This window comes from Phalangium opilio, unplaced genomic scaffold (genome assembly GCF_054372755.1).
Source record: "Phalangium opilio isolate 3A_F unplaced genomic scaffold, DU_Popi_V2 ptg000014l_1, whole genome shotgun sequence".
NCBI lineage: Eukaryota > Metazoa > Arthropoda > Arachnida > Opiliones > Phalangiidae > Phalangium > Phalangium opilio.
In genome coordinates this window covers 1,868,084-1,887,285 of record NW_028324149.1, presented here as the reverse complement: position 1 = coordinate 1,887,285, position 19,202 = coordinate 1,868,084, and the positions used below count along the sequence as shown (strand labels likewise).

The 19,202-nt window shown below is 35.7% G+C and overlaps 3 protein-coding genes and 1 long non-coding RNA gene across 10 annotated transcripts; 3 read left to right on the top strand and 1 right to left on the bottom strand.

Moving 5' to 3' along the window:
- Window positions 1–48: 48 nt before the first annotated feature.
- Window positions 49–4,109, top strand: LOC149705035 (transmembrane protein 39A-A). 2 transcript variants are annotated; one of them, XM_089865206.1, is made up of 8 exons: window positions 49–459; window positions 525–729; window positions 804–887; window positions 951–1,105; window positions 1,180–1,462; window positions 2,558–2,742; window positions 2,823–2,943; window positions 3,291–4,109. In XM_089865206.1, the coding sequence occupies exons 1-8, from the start codon at window positions 392–394 to the stop codon at window positions 3,522–3,524; spliced, it is 1,335 nt and encodes a 444-aa protein (XP_089721332.1). In that variant the 5' UTR covers window positions 49–391; the 3' UTR covers window positions 3,525–4,109. The 2 variants fall into 2 exon arrangements, with proteins under 2 accessions (XP_089721332.1, XP_089721333.1); XM_089865207.1 differs by lacking the exon at window positions 49–459 and having other exon boundaries at window positions 525–610; window positions 687–729.
- A 546-nt stretch (window positions 4,110–4,655) lies between these two features.
- Window positions 4,656–9,772, top strand: LOC149705034 (uncharacterized). 4 transcript variants are annotated; one of them, XM_089865205.1, is made up of 4 exons: window positions 4,656–5,189; window positions 5,271–5,410; window positions 6,408–7,194; window positions 7,262–9,772. In XM_089865205.1, exons 3-4 carry the CDS (start codon window positions 7,136–7,138, stop codon window positions 7,764–7,766), a joined length of 564 nt encoding a protein of 187 aa, XP_089721331.1. In that variant the 5' UTR covers window positions 4,656–5,189; window positions 5,271–5,410; window positions 6,408–7,135; the 3' UTR covers window positions 7,767–9,772. The 4 variants fall into 4 exon arrangements, with proteins under 4 accessions (XP_089721331.1, XP_089721330.1, XP_089721328.1 ...); XM_089865204.1 differs by lacking the exon at window positions 5,271–5,410; XM_089865202.1 differs by having other exon boundaries at window positions 5,271–7,194.
- A 1,607-nt stretch (window positions 9,773–11,379) lies between these two features.
- On the bottom strand, window positions 11,380–12,400 carry LOC149705033 (uncharacterized). Its single transcript, XR_016381498.1, has 2 exons — window positions 12,261–12,400; window positions 11,380–11,986 (listed from the first exon to the last, which is right to left on the bottom strand). It is a non-coding gene; the product is annotated as an uncharacterized LOC149705033 (long non-coding RNA).
- Window positions 12,401–12,472: 72 nt separating this feature from the next.
- LOC149705032 (integrin beta-PS-like) lies at window positions 12,473–19,182 on the top strand. 3 transcript variants are annotated; one of them, XM_089865190.1, is made up of 21 exons: window positions 12,473–12,608; window positions 14,364–14,518; window positions 14,586–14,662; window positions 14,721–14,828; window positions 15,161–15,248; window positions 15,313–15,444; window positions 15,515–15,611; window positions 15,671–15,761; window positions 15,829–15,915; window positions 16,128–16,211; window positions 16,280–16,357; window positions 16,418–16,603; window positions 16,677–16,753; window positions 16,820–16,871; window positions 16,929–17,084; window positions 17,156–17,289; window positions 17,355–17,718; window positions 17,779–17,902; window positions 17,987–18,100; window positions 18,188–18,357; window positions 18,612–19,182. In XM_089865190.1, exons 2-21 carry the CDS (start codon window positions 14,428–14,430, stop codon window positions 18,681–18,683), a joined length of 2,382 nt encoding a protein of 793 aa, XP_089721316.1. In that variant the 5' UTR covers window positions 12,473–12,608; window positions 14,364–14,427; the 3' UTR covers window positions 18,684–19,182. The 3 variants fall into 3 exon arrangements, with proteins under 3 accessions (XP_089721316.1, XP_089721315.1, XP_089721314.1); XM_089865189.1 differs by lacking the exon at window positions 12,473–12,608 and adding an exon at window positions 13,442–13,580; XM_089865188.1 differs by lacking the exon at window positions 12,473–12,608 and adding an exon at window positions 14,048–14,083.
- The last annotated feature ends 20 nt before the right edge of the window (window positions 19,183–19,202 follow it).

Below are 19,202 nucleotides of genomic sequence, written 5' to 3'. Positions count from 1 at the left end.
GGTTCCCCTGTGTTTTTCAAGGGCCAATCAGATTGGGCGTCGTGCCGTCGTCGTCTGCTTAGCGCTTGCCGTGGTCGCTGGTCGGTCGATCTGGTTTGTTAAGCGTGCGAAAATTTACTCGGTTATTAACGATTTAATTTGACATATGTGATGATAATTAATTTAAAATTTAGTTAATTAATGTGTATTCTTATAAATTTGATAGGAATTTAATAAGTTCAGTCGTTGTACGAGCTGGAAATGTTTTTACGCTAAGCCTAACGGACTCTCAAGTGTTATTGATTAGCAATTAAGAATGCTTTGGGATAGTTTGTGTTTGAAATGCCATAACTTTGTATGAAATAAATAACGCGGAATGACTAAATGCGTTTTAAGTGTATAAATTAAAAACATGCCAGGTGGTAGACGAAATGTTACCAGCCGTTCTGGTACCACTAAACTACCATCTTCTGATGATAGGTAAGAGCATTTAGAATTAAGTATTGTAGAAGAGGTAAATTGTTATTCAATTACTCTTATTTTAGGGTATTTTCTACAGGGGTTATAAGTGAGAACGTAGGCAACGTAAATATGCCTAAACACGTTACAATACCTCAAATTCCAATTGATAGTGAGTTCACATTTGAGATTCTTGCATTCGTATCAGCTGCCATAGCTATGGCTAGTCAGTACCTTAATCTGTACAGGACAGTTTGGTGGTTGCCTCATTCGCATATGGATTATGCCATGGTATGTAAAGTTTTTTTAATATAATACTTGTTAACTGTTAACTGTAAAGTTAATAATATTAATTTTCCAAATAGAATTTATATCTAATTGACGGATATGTCGCTGTTTTTTGCTTGATTATGGTTGGAAGGAGGCTACCACTGGCGATATTTAAGAAGGTTGGTTTATTTAATGCGATTAAAGTAATTATAAAAATAAAAAGTAACGTCTCATTTAATTAGTTAGCTAGTTTGATTCTGCCTGGTTCAGTCCACGTAACAGCCATACATTTTTCCCGAATTTTGGCATTACTAGCCGTTTTACCAGGCCTTGGTTTCTGCGTTTACCAAGTTTTTTTACGCCACGGTCTACTGAGTCTATTTTGCTTGGGTTATCCGTAAGTATTGCCCGAAAAAGGTTTTATTTAATCGAGATTAACTTTTTAAATTTGGTTTTAATTTTGCAACTCAGGGCTCTGGTGTATTTGATTCTGTTTGGACCTAGCCCTTTACCGGTTTTGGAAATGCCTAGCTGGCATTTTGATCATTTGTCATCGCCATCGTTGAAATCAAAATGGGCTAAAAGTGACAATGTGGTAACAAATGTCGGGCATATTTGCTCTGTTTTTGCTGAACCAATCAGAGAAGAGATTGAAAACCTGAAAAGTGATTTCAATGCCAGGCTGAAACATATTCTTTTTAACTCTTTATTGGTCGCTTATTACGCCGCTTTTGTGCCCTGCTGTCACGCCCAAGTAAGCGTTAATTATTTTGCGAAGCCTAATTTCGAATTATCAATTGATTTTTAACAATATGGGAAAGGACTGAGGCACCATCTATTTTTTACTTTTGCGCTCTTTAGAGCTAGCGAAAGTATTGTTCCGACCCTTGCTGGCAGGCTGGGCGCCTTTTCTATCCCCATTTCCCCCTTTTTCGTGTACATGGTCGGATATTTGCTCAGAACCACTCTTAGGTGGCTCTGCAACATCAATATATAATTTTTTATTTAAGAAAATATTTTGCGCTTTGGATCCCCACTTTTCTCCTCAGATTGATGACTTATCAAGCTGAGCCACGGGAGTATGATAAGAAACTACAGTTATTTGGTAAAGCGTATCTCGTGAAGAGATAATCGTCGCCTGGGAACGGCCGCGATTCACTTAATTAAACTGTAAACCAAATTCTTACTAGATTGGTTTTATTCATAAACGGAATGCTATTTTATAAACAATGGAAAAAAACCGAAAATTATAAATTTGCAGGGGTCATCTTATAATGAATATAGTAATAGTAATTCTAATTCTAGTCACTAGAGGCCGCGCAAAAGTGTAATCTGGCAGGTGCCATCTTGTTTTTTTTTTTAAATATTATTTAAAATTAAGGTTGCTGTAAGATTATTGGGATAAATCAGTAAATTAAGCTGATTTGTGTTAATAGTGAAGCTGGAAATAAGAGAAATCTATAGTAATAATTTAATTTTAATAAAAGTAGCTGATTAGAGTAATTAATCAGCGCCATCTATTGTTATTTTTAATATTGCTAGAAATAATCGATGTGTTATTTATGAGCGCCATCTATTGTTATTTTTAATATTGCTAGAAATAACCGATGAGTAATTTATGAGCGCCATCTATTGTTATTTTTAATATTGCTAGAAATAACCGATGAGTAATTTATGAGCGCCATCTATTGTTATTTTTAATATTGCTAGAAATAACCGATGAGTAATTTATGAGCGCCATCTATTGTTATTTTTAATATTGGTAAAAATAACTGATAATTGCGAGGAAATTAGTAATTTAAGTGCAAATGGGATACTTATTTATTTATTTCCGGTGAAATTTTGACAGAGTAGTTTACATTACGACACTGTATGGGTGTCTCAACACATTGGCTTTGTTTTGCTGAGTAATTTCTCAATGTACATCATTTATTGTTTCCCTCCACGTTATTGCGATACGTTGCATCGTGCCGCTCTACATTTGGGAAGATGGCAGAAAGTTGAGAGTAGAAATGTTCACGTACCATATTGCCTGTAAGTTTAAGTTTTTTTATAAGCTTTACAAACAAGAGCTTGTGGCTACAGAGTCCCAGTTGACTCTTGTTTGTTTTCAGATGGTCCGAGGCGACAGTGTGGCAACAAGGGTCCTTGGTGAAACACGTCAAGGAAATATACCGAGCTGAAGGAATGACAAATGCCGCTGAGCCAGGGAATGCCACTCACGCGCGATTCTATGTGAGTTTAATACCCGTTTAACGGCCCGCCCGATACCCGTTTAACGCCCGCCCTAAACCCGTTTAACGCCCGCCCTAAACCCGTTTATCGCCCGCCCTAAACCCGTTTAACGCCCGCCCTAAACCTGTTTATCGCCCGCCCTAAACCTGTTTATCGCCCGCCCTAAACCCGTTTAACGCCCGCCCTAAACCCGTTTATCGCCCGCCCTAAACCCGTTTATCGCCCGCCCTAAACCCGTTTATCGCCCACCCTAAACCCGTTTAACGCCCGCCCTAAAACCGTTTAACGCCCGCCCGATACCCGTTTAACGCCCACCCAATAATAATAATGATAATTTTGTATTGCAGGGTGTTTTTTCAAATCCGATGGGAGCTATCAGTAGCCTTTTGGGGTTGCAAGTGACGTTGATCGTGGCCCTAGTGATTGTTCTCGTACGATCTTCAGAATGGAACCACGTCATAGCTATTGGCTTACTTTTAATGCTCAACTTTCCCACCTTGTTCAAAGTAGCGAGAGCCTATCACGTCTTGGGAAAAATCTACAACGCGGAACAAGTTTTTCAACATAAATTCACCAGTTGATTGAACCAAAGCCATTTCTTTAATTACTAAGTGGAGGAGGAAAAGTTATTTTGCGGATGAATAAACTAAAGATATCACGAAGAACGAAGTGAATTCGGTTAATTAATTTTGGCGTTTAGTTTGAATGGCCTTAATTGAGTTTAATTTGATTGAAATTGTGAAATTGATCGTATTTTGTCTAAAATTTGTGGTCACTCCCCGCATTTCTTTCGATATCTTGACCGGTAATAGTTTTAAAAATTTAAAAATTGGTATCCCTCGTCAAAATGAAGTGCTGAGACCGAATTTGAAACCTATTTGGCGACATCGTCTCAAACTTTTGATTTAGGAACCAATTTGGGGGGGGGGGCGTCACGTGACATTTTATTGACGAAAAGGAAATTCTTTGAAAAAATTGGTGTATCATTCTAAGCCGATTAAAATTCGTTGATAATAGAAATATTTTTATTATTTTCAGTACCCGGACTCAACACACTCGGGAGTTACGCGTTTATAAAAATATTTTCATTATTAATCTTTTTAATAAAACCTAGTGTACGTATCAATGGAATATATTTCAAAATAAAAACTCGCATTAATATATTATTTGATAAAATTATTACTATTACTAATTACTATTATTTAGTTTAATATTAAAATCATGGAATCTGGAATATAAGGATTCCTTGTCTCACCTCTATACTTTTTGGTGCTATTATTTTTTCAGTAATTTTACTACTATTTGCAGTGAAAAAACGATACAATATATTGTAATAGGAGTAACTGTACTGAGGCCATCAAAGAAATTACGATTCTTCACCGCAAAAAGCGGTAAAATTACTGAAAATATAATAGTATCAAAAAGCATAGAGACGACACAAGGAATCATGTTCCAATTACCGTTGTAATATTAAAGGATAAAATCTTAGGGTTAGCATTGCATTTTTTCCGGGTTTTAAGGGAAATGATACTGAAAAACAGGTCGAATTTTAGTCTTAAAAAGAAATTGAGGTAAATAATTACAGTTAATAGAGGTTTGGATATCATTTAGGCCAATGCTTAAGTTATTTTAGTTAGTCTATGTAATATAGTCTTTATAGTGCCTTTCCCACTTTGACTTATAAATTTCCCAAACAAAGGCGGGTCACTGGACACGTGTCCTATAAGAATTATTTTTTAATTTTCAGCCCTGACTATGGCGCTGGAATTGGACACAACCCCTCCTCTTCAATCAATCTCACTTCAAAAACTTGAAAGTGCCGCCAATTACTATAGCCCACTCGATCAAGCTGCAAGAGCTACAGAGTATAGAAGAAAGGAGCTTGAAGGTCTTTTTTCGTCAATCACAGCGCAAGCCCAATGAAAACCATCATAAAAATCTATTAAAATGTGAAACATCGTTACATTATTGACAGAACTGAACGCGCTAAAAGGCGCGTGATCTTGCAATCTAATGAAAATCAACTTAATTTGCATATTTTTAACATGGCGATTCAAGATGAGGTCTTTTTGGTGTATAACCGGAGTCACCATTGTAAATAAAATAGAGCAACGATTACAGTATACTTCCTCCATGGTTCAAATGACACCAATATGTGTCGTCTGCTTTTAACGCCCCTCGTGTGTCACCGTAAGGCGGAAGGAAGGAAAAACCCGTGAAGAAAGAGCGAAAATACCCTGGGTTTGGTAAATTATTAAGGTTTTTATTATAATTTATAAAAGTATTATGAGTAGAAAGGTACGTTAATTAATTTACATTAAAATCAGGCGTTGAAAGTCTTTGAAAAACGACGCTATTGCCAGTCCGACAGGCATTACTTAGGTATGACCAAGGCCTAAGTTAAGGGGTGGCAAGGTGATTATGAGGTTTTTAATTTGCCTTGAAGTGGAAATTGCTATTAAATTGGGTAAGCCTTGGATGAGTTTTGTTGTAGAGGTAATGAGAAACTATCTCGATAATTTTAGAAGCTATTTGAATTTGTTTCAAATGTTTGCTTTAATCTTTACGGTATAGTTGCGGTTGGGGCCAATTTCTTCTTGGGTTAAATCCCGTTTGTTGGTCATTTTAATAATTGAATAATTTTGGATGCTGAGAGACGGCAAATGCTCTTCTTTTTTGTCAGTTTATATCTGAGACTTATTTAATTTTTCAACATCAGTTGGTTGCCGCTTGCGTCTTCAAACTTTATTATCACGACTAACAAACAATCCTGGGCATTGATACTTGAATTATTTTGTTACATTGAACAGGTAGTTTCCCATTGAACAGGGATAACTTTAGCATTGGTTAACGCCGTAAATATTTCAACTCTGAGAGCATTTTTGTAAAGAAAATGGCTCCCAGTATTTCAGATTGCTGATCGTGTCATTACCCCCTGCCACCCTTTCAATGGGAAACACTATTTATCGAGTGTTATTTAGAATGTTAGACCAGACTCTTTTTGCGAAGCTACTATAATTTCTTTCTCCACAATGGGACGATACTCTTAACGCGAGTAACCGTGTTATAATTGGGTTTAGATGGACTAAATTTTAGAAATAGTTCCTGATGATTTTGGACAAGCCAATGTTGCTTGGTACAGCGGAGATTCTTAATTTCAAATCTATGTAGATTTCAGCACCCATTTGAATTGAACAGATTTATGTTTAGTTATTATCTGATACCAAATGAGCAATTTGCGTTGATTCTGGATGGAATTATTTTTGTTTAGTTTGAATTGTTAGCTTCTCAATATGCGAGGATAGCTTTTTGATCACAGATTGGGTGAATGCTGTAAATATTTTAGCTTTGCAACTATTAATAATATTAATCGGATCATTAACCCCTAAAATACTTGGGCCATTTAAGATGATAATAATTTTAATTTGAATTAATTGTTTGAATTGGACCGATTTTTATTTTAGCTATCATCCCTTTCCAAAGGAGTAATTTCTGTTGGATTCTAGGATCAATTACTTTTTATTTGGCATAATGGCAGCGCGATATGAATCAAGTCAATGAACCCAGAACAATTCCCTTCTTAATTCAGGTCTACACTTCGATTTTATCCGTTGAAAGGGAATCTCATTAGGAAAACAATTTAGACAGCGTGTTAAGCGTTTTAGGTACTTAATGCGCAGCAATAATTAAATCTTATTATTATAAATATATTACCCCTGTGTAATTATCAGGGTACTTAGTTTATTATTCTATTTATTTTTAGAAGGGAAGCGCTTGCCTGTTCTTTTTAGGGATTGTTTTTTGCGCCAGGACATAAATAAATTACTCGATTATGGAATAGGTGAAAACTGGTCCTAGCCCTCCCTTTTAAGAATAATGAACGCGTAATCAGGATTTTAAGGGTGAGATTCCCTTTGCGGTATTAAGGTATCTAGTTTATGGTTTTAATTATAAAGATTTTTAGAGGAAAAAGCTTTTGGCAACTCGTTGAGGGACTTTTGTAGGAGATAAATAAATTTCTGATTTATGTTTAAGGTAGAAGGTTGCTTATACGCTTTGTCCTTTAAAAGTAAACACGATTGTAAGCGGGTGTAAGGCGAGGCTTGGGTTTTACTGTATTATTTTTCTATTAAGGTATTTAGTTCAATGTTACGCGTCTGCCATTTATGCTCAAATAATAGTAATTTCTCTTATGCCGGAACATTTTGCGTTACATCATGCGAGAATGTTCAAGTGGATTTTCATATTAAGGTAATTTAATTTGAAGTTATGCATGTACAATTTTCTCCGAATAATAATAAGAATTTCTCTTGCGCAGGAACATTCTCTCGAGTGGAGGACTTATATCATCTAGTGGAGGACTTATATCATCGAGTGGAGGACTTATATCATCGAGTGGAGGACTTTATCATCGAGTGGAGGACTTATATCATCGAGTGGAGGACTTATATCATCGAGTGGAGGACTTATATCATCGAGTGGAGGACTTATATCATCGAGTGGAGGACTTATATCATCGAGTGGAGGACTTATATCATCGAGTGGAGGACTTATATCATCGAGTGGAGGACTTATATCATCGAGTGGAGGACTTATATCATCGAGTGGAGGACTTATATCATCGAGTGGAGGACTTATATCATCGAGTGGAGGACTTATATCATCGAGTGGAGGACTTATATCATCGAGTGGAGGACTTATATCATCGAGTGGAGGACTTATATCATCGAGTGGAGGACTTATATCATCGAGTGGACTTTCATTGGAAATCCCATGCTAAGGACGAAGTTTCCTGGTTTTGGGGGCTCCACAGCGGGTTTTAGTTTAAATTTAATAATTCCCGAGTCAAACAGGGACTTGTTAAATTTAAATTGGGCTCGCAAGGCTTACTTTGGGGGTGGTAGCTTAAGTTTAAAATTTAAGTTTCGATATTGGGGAAGGAACAAAAATAGTCGAAAAACACTTAGGGTAGTTTTTTGACCTTTTTTTTGCATTTTTATGATTTTTTTAATAAAATTCGAATTTTTTTATAAAAAATTATTTAATGTTTTTATTTTCTTATTAGAAAAGAAAAAAGCTTAAAAAAGGGGTCAAATATATCACCCTAAGTCCAGAGGTAAAAAATCTCAAACCAAGTCTAGTATATTAAAAATTCAAGAAAAGAAAGAACGAGGTTTAAGGCAAAATTTATTCAATGAAAAACAAAAAAACCAAAGTGTTTACAAAAATTTGAACAAAAAAATATTAAAGAGGGTGGTAAGTTAAAGTTTGAACGCGAAAAAAAATAATAAGTAGTTACAAATAAAATTTGCAAGCAAAAAAATTAAGTTAAGTGGTTACATGAAAAATTTGCAAGTAAAAATGATATATTTTGTGTCTTCTAACTTCGATGATTTCCTCCATATCTTTAAGTCAGCGCTAAGAGAAAGAGCAAGTCCAGAAGACATCATGTAACGTGAATCCAACGAAGCATGTCATCAGGAATGATAGATAGCGAGTCCAGAACACCTTCTTGCGTCAATCGGAACAAAGAATGTCATCTGGAAGGATAAGTCTCGGAATGACCAGCGACAGAAAAATCCAAGAAAGTCATCCACATCTATAAATTAAAACATATTAATAACACATATTAAACTATTGCCTACTAACAAAGTAATCTTGTAGATTTAAATAATTTAAGAAAAGCGTGTCCTTAATTAAAAAACTGGCTACCAAATTTATAAACCGAGACGAACTACACCAACTAATTCCCACCCTAAATTAAAGAAAGTTGTCTACCGTGAATTCCACCCCGAATTAAATAAATACTCTCGCTAGCTAATTCCCAAAATTGTATAGAAAATAGCTTTAAGAAATGCGGCCCTTCATTTAACTTATGTAACTTAATAATGAAAATAATTTAAAACATCCCCTAAACTAATTTCGGAAAAACTTGCCATTCATTTATTTTAAATTACGCAGCTTAATAATGAAATTAATATAAAATATCTCCTAAATCAATTTTAGGAAAACCTGAAATTTATTTAAACTAAATTGCTTGCCCCTTTTAATAGAATAATAATTTAAAATATCTTCTTCGCCAATTTTAGGAAAACCCTTATTTAAAACTATTCCCACAGATAGAACCCATAAACAAAAACTTGAGTTGAAATTGGACAAGGCTGAACTTAGGCTTAGAGCAAACTTCCACGTGTCTTAAAACTATCTCTGCGGGACTTGATTTTCGAAAATCTGTAGCTTTAGCTCTAAATTAATTAATAATAGCCTCTAAACTAATTTTAAGAAAACCTTTCCCACAGACAGTATCCGTAAAATAACTAGAGTTTAATAAGACACGGCTTAATTTAGGCTTAGGGTCCTCGTGTTTTAAAATTCTCTCGGCGGGACATGATTTCCGAAAATCCGTAGCGTTATCTCTAAATTAATTACGTACCTCGTTTAATAGATTATAATAATAGCCCCTTAACTAATTTTAGGAAAACCTTCCATTTATTTTAAAACTATTCCCACATACAGTATCCGTAAAATAACTAGAGTTTGATAAGACACGGCTTAATTTAGGCTTAGGGTCCTCGTGTTTTAAAATTCTCTCGGCGGGATCTGATTTTCAAAAATCTGTCGCGTTATCTCTAAATTAATTACGTACCCCGTTTAATAGTTTATAATAATAGCCCCTAAACAAATTATTAAGGAATTCTCTCTTGTCCAAGATCTTGTTGTAAAATTTTATTTATGGTACTTGATTTTTAATAAATAAATAAAATTCACTAACATTTAACACAACCTAATTAATTTAAATACTTGAAATAAAATAAATAATTTAAGGGGAGCTAGATGAGTTTGGATTATTGTAAAGTTTACGCTTACGGACTGTTAAAGCACCACGAGGCGAAGCAATGGCCGCCAAGTAAGTTGAAGAGCGTCGAATTCAGCTTGCGTCCTCGGCAAAAACGATCAGCGAAATGGCAGAGCTATCAAGAATCGACCTTAAAAGCCGGGATCACGATCAGCTGGGCTGCAAAGGTTTTTCCAAGCGACCTCCACGACAGCTTCCAGGCAAAGAATGAGCCGTCTGACCTCGACGGCTTCCAGGCAACGAAATAACCGTCTGACCTTTGCCTGCAACCAAATACATTTCCAACGTCGGGGGGCGCTAAAAGCTCCTATGCGCGGACTCGGGTGCGCCATACCCCGGGCACGAAATCCAAATAGCTGAACACTGCTAGGCCTATTTGAATGAACGCTAGGCCTAAATGAATGAACGCTAGGCCAAAATGAATGAACGCTAGGCCTAACTGAATGGACAATCATTACCTATTACCATTAACATCTGTCGTGACGTCACAAGTCAATTACCTCGTTGACGTCATAGCTGACGTCACCGGATATGACGTCATAGGTGACGTCATGACACGTCACCGGATATGACGTCATAGATCACGTCATCGGATTTGACGTCATTGGTCACGTCACCGGATATTACGTCGTTGGCCACGTCACCGGATATGACGTCATAGCAAAATTTTACCATGCTTTTGATGTCAGTAAATACGTAACTACGTACACAGCGCCCCTAGCGGAAATTTATGAACTATCTACTGCTTACACGAATGTCTAGCAGAATTTTATCATGTTTTAGATGTCAGTAAATACGTAACTACGTATACAGCGCCCCTAGCGGCAATTTATGAACTATCTATTGCTTACACGAATGTCTAGCAGAATTTTATCATGTTTTAGATGTCAGTAAATACGTAACTACGGATACAGCGCCCCTAGTGGCAAATGTGTTAATGCTTAATTATCCGTTAATATTAATAATAATAATAACCCATAGCCCCTAAGTAACCCCAAAGCCCTATACCGTTTAAAATCACTAACGAGTTTTTAGTGAGTAGCCCCTCGATAATTACTCGTACGCAACCTTTAATCCGTTCACTACCACACACATAAGCAAACACACAGTTATGTAACCAGCACTAGTTAAAGCATTAGTTTGTTTGTTTTACGTGGCTGCTCCGACACGCTTCAGTGCAATGCACTTCGAATAAAATCATTCATTATAAATTTGAAACTGTATTCAAAATATTCATACTCGACTGACGGCTCTACTATGTTGAGCAAGCACTTTAATCATACTCTAATTCAGAGGTATGAAGCGAGTTTCTATACCTTAGTCACTAAATATAATTAGTAAGCTTACAAGTAAAAATAAATTTATCAGGCAGACATATAAATATTAATTCAATATTTTATTTCGAAATCTATTCCATTTGATACATTCGGATATATTAAAAATTTGTAATTAAAATACTTTTCAAAAATGTGGTAATAATTTTTATAACTTTGGTTAAAGTCTTTTATTCTTTTTATTATTTGACGCCATAACTATAATATAATTAATAAGCTTATAAATAGAAATAATTTTATCAAATAATATTTTATAAATATTAATGCGAGTTTTTATTTTGAAGCATATTTCATTGATTCATTAGATTTTATTAAAAATATTAATAATGAAAATAATAAGAATATTTTTATAAACGCGTAACTTCCGAGTGTTGAGTCAGGCAGACTTATAAATATTAATTCAATATTTTATTTCGAAGTATATTCCATTTGATACACTCGGATTTATTAAAAATTAATGATTCAAATACTTTTAAAACATATGTAATCATTCATTACAACTTTGGTTAAAGTCATTTATTCTGTTTATTATTCGATTCACCTGTTCCGTTATATGGAGAAAGTACTTTAATATAGTGGATCTTATACTTTAACTAGCTGCAAAGGGACCCGGTGTTTCCCGTCGGTGTTTGCTCTCCCGCTCATCAAACTTCAGATGGGCATGGCACCGTGCGGGGTGAATTCTATAACCCAAAAACCTCTTCTTGACTTGGGACAAAAATCCACAAGCGTCTTGGTTTAATAATTAAGCGCTAATATGGCAATGATGCGCGAACCATTTATCGCGTATGTGATTCGCTTTTGTATCCTTTATCCAAATGTTCTGATGCTGGGAAGGATACCAATCAAGTTTCTATAAAATAGCCACAATTATAATTAGTAAGCTTATAAATAGTAATAATTTTATCAAATAATATATTATAAATATTAATGCGAGTTTCTATTTTGAAATATATTCCATTGATACGCTAGGTTTTATTAAAAAGATTAATAATGAAAATATTTTTATAAACGTGTAAAATGTGTTTTAAACATTGATACATTTGAAACTAAATAAGTCCTTTGTATAATCGATTGAGTACTATTTTTCGCTATGACAGTTAACCTTACCGTCTCACTTCACCTACCTTTCACCTCAGTGCATTTTACCGATGGTGGTTATAAGGATTATGGGAGGTTCAATGGACCTTGCCCTTAGTTCAAACTACAAAAGTCTAGATACCAAAAGGGGGTACCTGTATTTACGCTATAAACCGACACTCCGAACTTACAATGCCGAACAACTTGAACTTTGGCACTCCCTAGCTACTCCTTAAGTCTGGAGTTACTTCTTAGATTAGATTTGAGTAGAAAGCGCGAAACGCTGGCCTTTGAAAAGTTAGGAGGTGTATTAGCAAGGGCCAAACCTAAATTCTTGTTATATACAGTGAGTTTACAACGTTCTCTCCCTTTCTTTTCTTCACGCTTATTAATGGGTGAGCTTGCTCTTTTTTATTTTCATTCTAGAATGCTTAAGTTTCAAACCCAAGCCAGTAAACGAGTTTTATTGTGATTTATTATGTTTTATTACTTGCTAACGTGTTTTCTTCTTTATGTGTTTTATCGTGTATTATCGGGTGTTATTAAAACAGCGTAAAAACACAATACAACAGCGTAAAAGCACAATAAAACAGCGTAAAAACACAATAAAACAGCGTAAAAACACAATAAAACAGCGTAAAAACACAATAAAACAGCGTAAAAACACAATAAAACAGCGTAAAAACACAATAAAACAGCGTAAAAACACAATAAAACAGCGTAAAAACACAATACAACAGGAAAAAACAATACAACAGCGTAAAAACACAAAACGGCAGAAAAAAAAACAATAAAACAGAGTAGGGTCGCTTCCCCAAAAGTTTCTAATTACTTTGTGAAAATAATTCTTTAAAGCGATTTTATCGAGTTTCATACTTCTTATTCTTCCGTTACTTATGGTACAGTACAACGAACTCCATTCCCGACTTTGAGACTCTTTGACTTAACCTCTCTATAGAATGACCCCGGGGGTCACGGAAACACTCTACTCGGCTTAGTTTCGGTGGTTCTACGCTTTTCTGTTAAAATCATAATACTGGGGGTACAACCTATCCAACTCGACTTTTCTGTTCTACCCGTTTCCTCGGGTCTATCATTGGTTCCACTCTTTGGTCCGAGGTAGGTAACGAGGATAGCTTAAAAGTACACCGTAATGGCTCAAGGTGTTTCCCTTTATTGCATTATTAAATTGAAATGGTCTTTATAGTCAAACATTTTGGAAATTCGAAGGTAGTACCCTGCAAAACTAAAATCATTATTTTTTCGTGAAAGTACACTCGGGGTGGCAAGTTCGTTCTTTATTCGGGTCCTGTAAATTTTGGAGTACTCTTTTCATTCTGAAGTTTTTCAGTTGGCTAGTCACTTGGGTAAATTGATTGATTTCAACTTCTAATCCATTTTTCTACTATAATATTCTAATTTATTTCTCAATATGTTATAATTGACAAGTCCTCGTGTTATTTAATCTAATCTTCTCGCGAATGGAGTTTCTTCAAAATTGTCACTCGTGGTACCATAAGTTTATAAGATATGTTTTATAAGTTTGTCACTGGTTACTGAGAGGCGTTGTCAAAGACTTAGTACAGACTAAACAGGAAGATGGACTACAAAAGTAACCACCAAGTGTAGTCAATTCTCGCTTGTCGTTCTCGAACTAGCTCCACGAACTAGTATAGGTAGCGTCATACTTTATGGAACATATCTTATAAACTTATGACATAACCTTTCCCTTATAAAACACTCACGCAATCAATGATTAATTTTCAATCATCGCTGACCACGTGATGTCCGAGGAAAAACAAAATATCGATTTTTTTTTACCGAGTGTCTGTAGCTATGAGATCATGGCAGTACATAACAGTTGCTCCAAGTACTTACTCTCTTGGTCTCGGTGGAAAATCGATAACAGATGGTTAGCTTTAGTCACTAGGTCCCTGGGTGGCTCATCAAGCGATGCTTCGCGTATCTTCAAAGAAATATAGCTCTCTCGGACATCAGTGTCGTTATATATGCCACTATTAATTGGCATCAGAGGCCCGCAGCTCGGGGAAACCAGTAACGTAACCACACTGGGAATAGACTTTCACACCGAGCGTGTCATTAAGGGGCTCTTAATTATTCGCGTCTGATATTTAAGTAATATACCATAGGGTGAATAATGACGTACCTCCGAGCGTAACGTCTAAGCCAAATTCGTATTTTTCAATATTGCAAATGGAAAAGATGTTCACGACTTGTTACGTTCCATTTTGGAACGTTTTTCTTATTATTATCATTGTATTTAATGTTCAAGTTTCGAGTCAGGGTAAGTTTATTTGACGTTTCGAATTGCGTTGCCAATTGTCATTGAGGATATGTTTGAAATATGTTAGGGAAGCAATTATGTCAAAGTCACACGACATGCGCGGAGTGTTTGACGACAACAGGTTGTAGTTGGTGTTCGGATTCGGTAAGAATTCCGATTGTAGAAAATTGAGTTAAACTAAACATTTTAAATTTATCGCTAGAATTTTAGTCGAGTAGTTTCGAGGTGCGACTTAGAAAAGGAGTTATTAGAGAGCGGATGTGATGCCCAATTTATATCTAACCCAAAAAGCGAAGTTGATATTTTAAAAGTAAGTCGCTTAAAGGGACAATGAAAATACTAGACAACCATTACATTGATAAAATAACAACGTATTAAGTAGATAGTTTTCATTAAAGGGGCCACGTAAAATTCCACCCCCTCTCTTAGCTTTAACATCGGCGCGGTGTTGTCAGGCGAAGTTGGCCAAGTACCGAGTCAAACTGCAATCTGTTTCTTGATTCACTAACGCCTGGCAACACTGGGTGAGCGGCCAAAAAAAACCTTTAGTGGAAACTATGTTAAACAAACCATACAAACATTGTATTAAATCAATGAAAAAAAATATTCTTTAGTCATTTCATTCTCCCTTTAATCTCGTAGAACATCCCCTTAAATTACCTCAGCATGGAAAACACCGAAAATATTATTCAAATGAGTCCCCAAGAGTTTAACATTAAATTAAGACCAAGTAAGCTAGACCCATGAAATATAATTCAATTTTAAACAAACTAAATTAAGCAAGCGTCTTTCAGATGATCCTATTAAAATTAACATTACATTCCAACAAGCTAAAAACTACCCCGTTGACTTATACTATCTCATGGATTTAACATTTTCTATGAAAGAACATAAAGAAAGAGTAGCTGAATTAGCTGACAATTTAGGTAAATACAGAACGTTCTTAACATAATTATTAATTAACTTAACTATTAAACGTCTTTTAACTCGACTTAGCTGACAAGATGTTCAATATCACGTCAAATTTCCGTATGGGTTTCGGATCTTTCATAGATAAAATAGTGATGCCATTTGCGGATATGGTACCATCAAGGTAATTAACTGAAAGGTTAATCCAAGGTCAGTATTTCAGAATCCTATCTATTTATGCAGGTTACAAAATCCATGCCGGGATTACCATTGTTCCCCAGCCTATGGCTTCCAGAACCATCTTCCATTGGATAAAAATACAAGTTTATTCGTGGTAATTAATTCTAATTAAATATCTTTGATACATTAAAAGTTTAATTACGTGGTTTTGTAATTAAAAGAGTCGGGTAATAAACGCAAACGTATCGGGAAATTTAGACGACGCTGAAGGTGGTTTTGACGCCATTATGCAAGCTGTTGTTTGTAAAGTAAATATTTTAATACCAGAGAAAATAGTTCTGGTGTAGAAGGTCCGTTTATGACGTTGACACAGAGCCAATACAGAAACACCTTGAAATAGTAGAACCAAAAACGTCACAACATCCGTGCAATAAATGTATAAATTCAGGACTTTCTATTCCACAACTACTATCTCTACTGCAATTCAACATAATGCCTAACTTGAAAACAATAACTATAGGAACATATCGGTTGGAGTAGTTTATCTCGCAAAATTTTAGTATTTGCAACTGATTCAATGTTTCATTACGCGGGAGATGGTAAAGTGAGTACAAACAGCCACAAAACTTATGACGCGCGTCACAAAACATTCATGATACGCGTATCGTTTAGTTGGGAGGTATTGTCAAGCCAAACGATGGCCAGTGTCATTTGGATAGTTTCGGTTTATACACCGAAAGTATTTATCAGGTAAGCTAATACATTACCCATCGCCGGAAGTAAAAGTATACCACCGAACTGACCCATTAGGATTACCCGTCCCTGGGACAACTGAACACTATAATCACGTCAAGCGGTGTCAGTCTCATTTTTGTGGTCCCTGAAAATCGTTTGCCATTGTACAAAAAATTGAGTGACATGATTGAAAGTTCCCACGCTGCCAAATTATCCGAAGGGTCCTCAAATATTGTGGAACTCATACAAGACCAGTATCAAGTACTTGTTCCGTTTCTAAATGTCCTTGGCTGGCCTTTGAAGTTAATTTCAACGTTTTTAAATGAATTCCCAGATTATAAGTTCCAAAGTTATTCTAAAAGATGATGCGCCGGAAGTGTTACAAATTAAATATTCTTCGAGTTGTTTGGGGTAATTTATCTATTATCCGTAACTGTCACTTCAAATACATAAATTAAGCAATAATTACTGTTCTAGCAAGACGCAAAAATTTGAAAACATTTGCGAAGGTTTAGAAGTCGGAAACTCCGTACGTGTTCGCCTATTTTTAACCTATTTGAAAATAACTAATCCGTAAACTCGATAGGTCGTATTTGAAGCCAAATTAAACCTACTAAGTTGTCCCAAAGACCCTGCAAAATGGAAGGAAACAGTGACCATTACGCCAGTTGGATTGACCGAAAGCGTGAAACTAAATATCGAATATGTTTGTAATTGTGGTTGCGAAAGTTTAGACGAAAAGGTAGTCAGAGTTGTCTGAAACGTTTTCTAGTGTTGAGTCAACATAAATCAAACAAATACTTTTAATTATAGAAAAACGAGCGGTGTAATTTCAAAGGTATTTACGAGTGCGGAATATGTTCATGCGATGCCAATTACTTTGGATCAAACTGTCAATGTACTGGTGATGACAACACCAGGGAAGACACTCAACAACTATGCATTAAGTATGTAATTATAATTATGATCTAATCTTGTTGTTTTCTCTAAAACTAACTTTTAACTTTAACAGAAAAGGTTCCAACGAAACATGCTCGGGTCGGGGCGATTGCGTTTGTGGAGTTTGCGAATGTTACGCGGATTCGGGTTTGAGAAGTTACGGACAATTTTGCGAATGCGACGCGTCTTCTTGCGAACGGGACGCGAATGGTCAAATTTGCGGAGGACCACAACGGGGGAAATGTTGCGGAGAATGCGAATGTTTACCCGGCTGGTCAGGAAGCGTTTGCGATTGCGCTACTGACACTTCAACGTGCGAGAACCCGGAAACTGGGAAGATATGTAGCGGACACGGGTATTGCGATTGCGGAAAATGCAGGTGTTATTCGGATGATAAAGGGTCCCGATATGGCGGCCCGTTTTGCGACGATTGCGCTGTACGTCTAACTATTTAAAATAATTTAAAGTAAACTACATTGTTTTCTTTTTCCTTCTAGACTTGCGAGGGTCACTGTTCAGAATTGCGTCCATGCGTTCAATGCCAGGTTTTTAAATCATTTTTACACCAGGAACAGTGCGGTAACTGTTCATTCCAAGCCATAGTTCTGGACGAACTTGTGGGTTAGTAATTTAGAATAGGAGAAACTTTCTGTTTATTGTTATTTGCCTTTGGTACATCCTCATTATTTAAAATGTCGTAAGTAGATTCTCCAGAAGAAAAACATTGCTTTTTCAAAGACGAGGACGATTGTGCCTTTGAATTTCAGTACAGCTACGATTCAGAATACCAACCAGTTGTTCGGGTGAAGAAAACCAAGGGTAACAATTAAAATAGACTGTTATGACGATGGTAAAGAAAACTGGCCAAAGATTTAATGATAAACCCCACCCCATTTGTTTTCCAAGAATGTCCCCAAGAAGTTGAGATTTTATGGATTGTCGTTGGGGTTTCTGGCAGCGTCTTTGTAATAGGCGTTATTGTCCTCTTGGTGGTGCGTTTTTGTATGTACTTAAAAGATAAAAGAGATTACGAAAAATTCTTGGCCGAAGTTAATCAAAAAACAAAATGGGGAGATGTAAGAATAAGTTTTACCAGGAATTCATTTATTTAAAATAAAAAGGAATGAATAACAAACCTCCCGCACGGTCCAGCTATCCCTTAAAGAACAGCGGTTCTCGTTTTTCGCTGTACCCAACACCATCAAAACGAACATCAAATAACCAAATTTTTAAATGTTCATTCCCGCTGGTTTTAAATAAATCAGTTCCCGATTTTGTCTTCATGATTAAAGTAATCAACTTAATTTTAATTACTAATCACATTTTCTAGGAAACTAATCCAATTTATAAAGGAGCAATCTCAAATTTTCAAAATCCAATATACCATGCCAGTGAAAACTAATTTTTACGAAAATACTATCAGATTAAAAACGTTCTTACCTCAACATATCAAACCCGCTTTGAAATGAATGGTCACGTGTTGCTTAAACGCTGAAACATTAATCACGCATAATCAAAAGAAATAAACGTCCTTTTTTTAAATATATATTTCATATCAGATAATAACGAATGGCATTTAAAAAAAAGTTTACTTATATTTAATCTAGTCAACTAAAACGTTCCAATTGTACCAAATATTTTCTCTAAAAACATAACCGTCCTTTTTTTTTTAAATAACAACAAACCATGTATTGGTCTTATCGCGCTCGCCTCGCTGCCTCATATTCAGAATGGGTCCAATAAGCGGAAATAAAACCGAAAAAAAAACGAAACTATTTAATAATTAACTTTTAATATTAATGGAAGGATGTAAGATGTTTAAGACACGCGGGGAGATAGAGAAAGAAAGAAACAATATGATTGGTTGTTTCCATCCAAAATAAAGTTTGTTTTGACTGTGATTCACGTGTTGTGTTCTCAC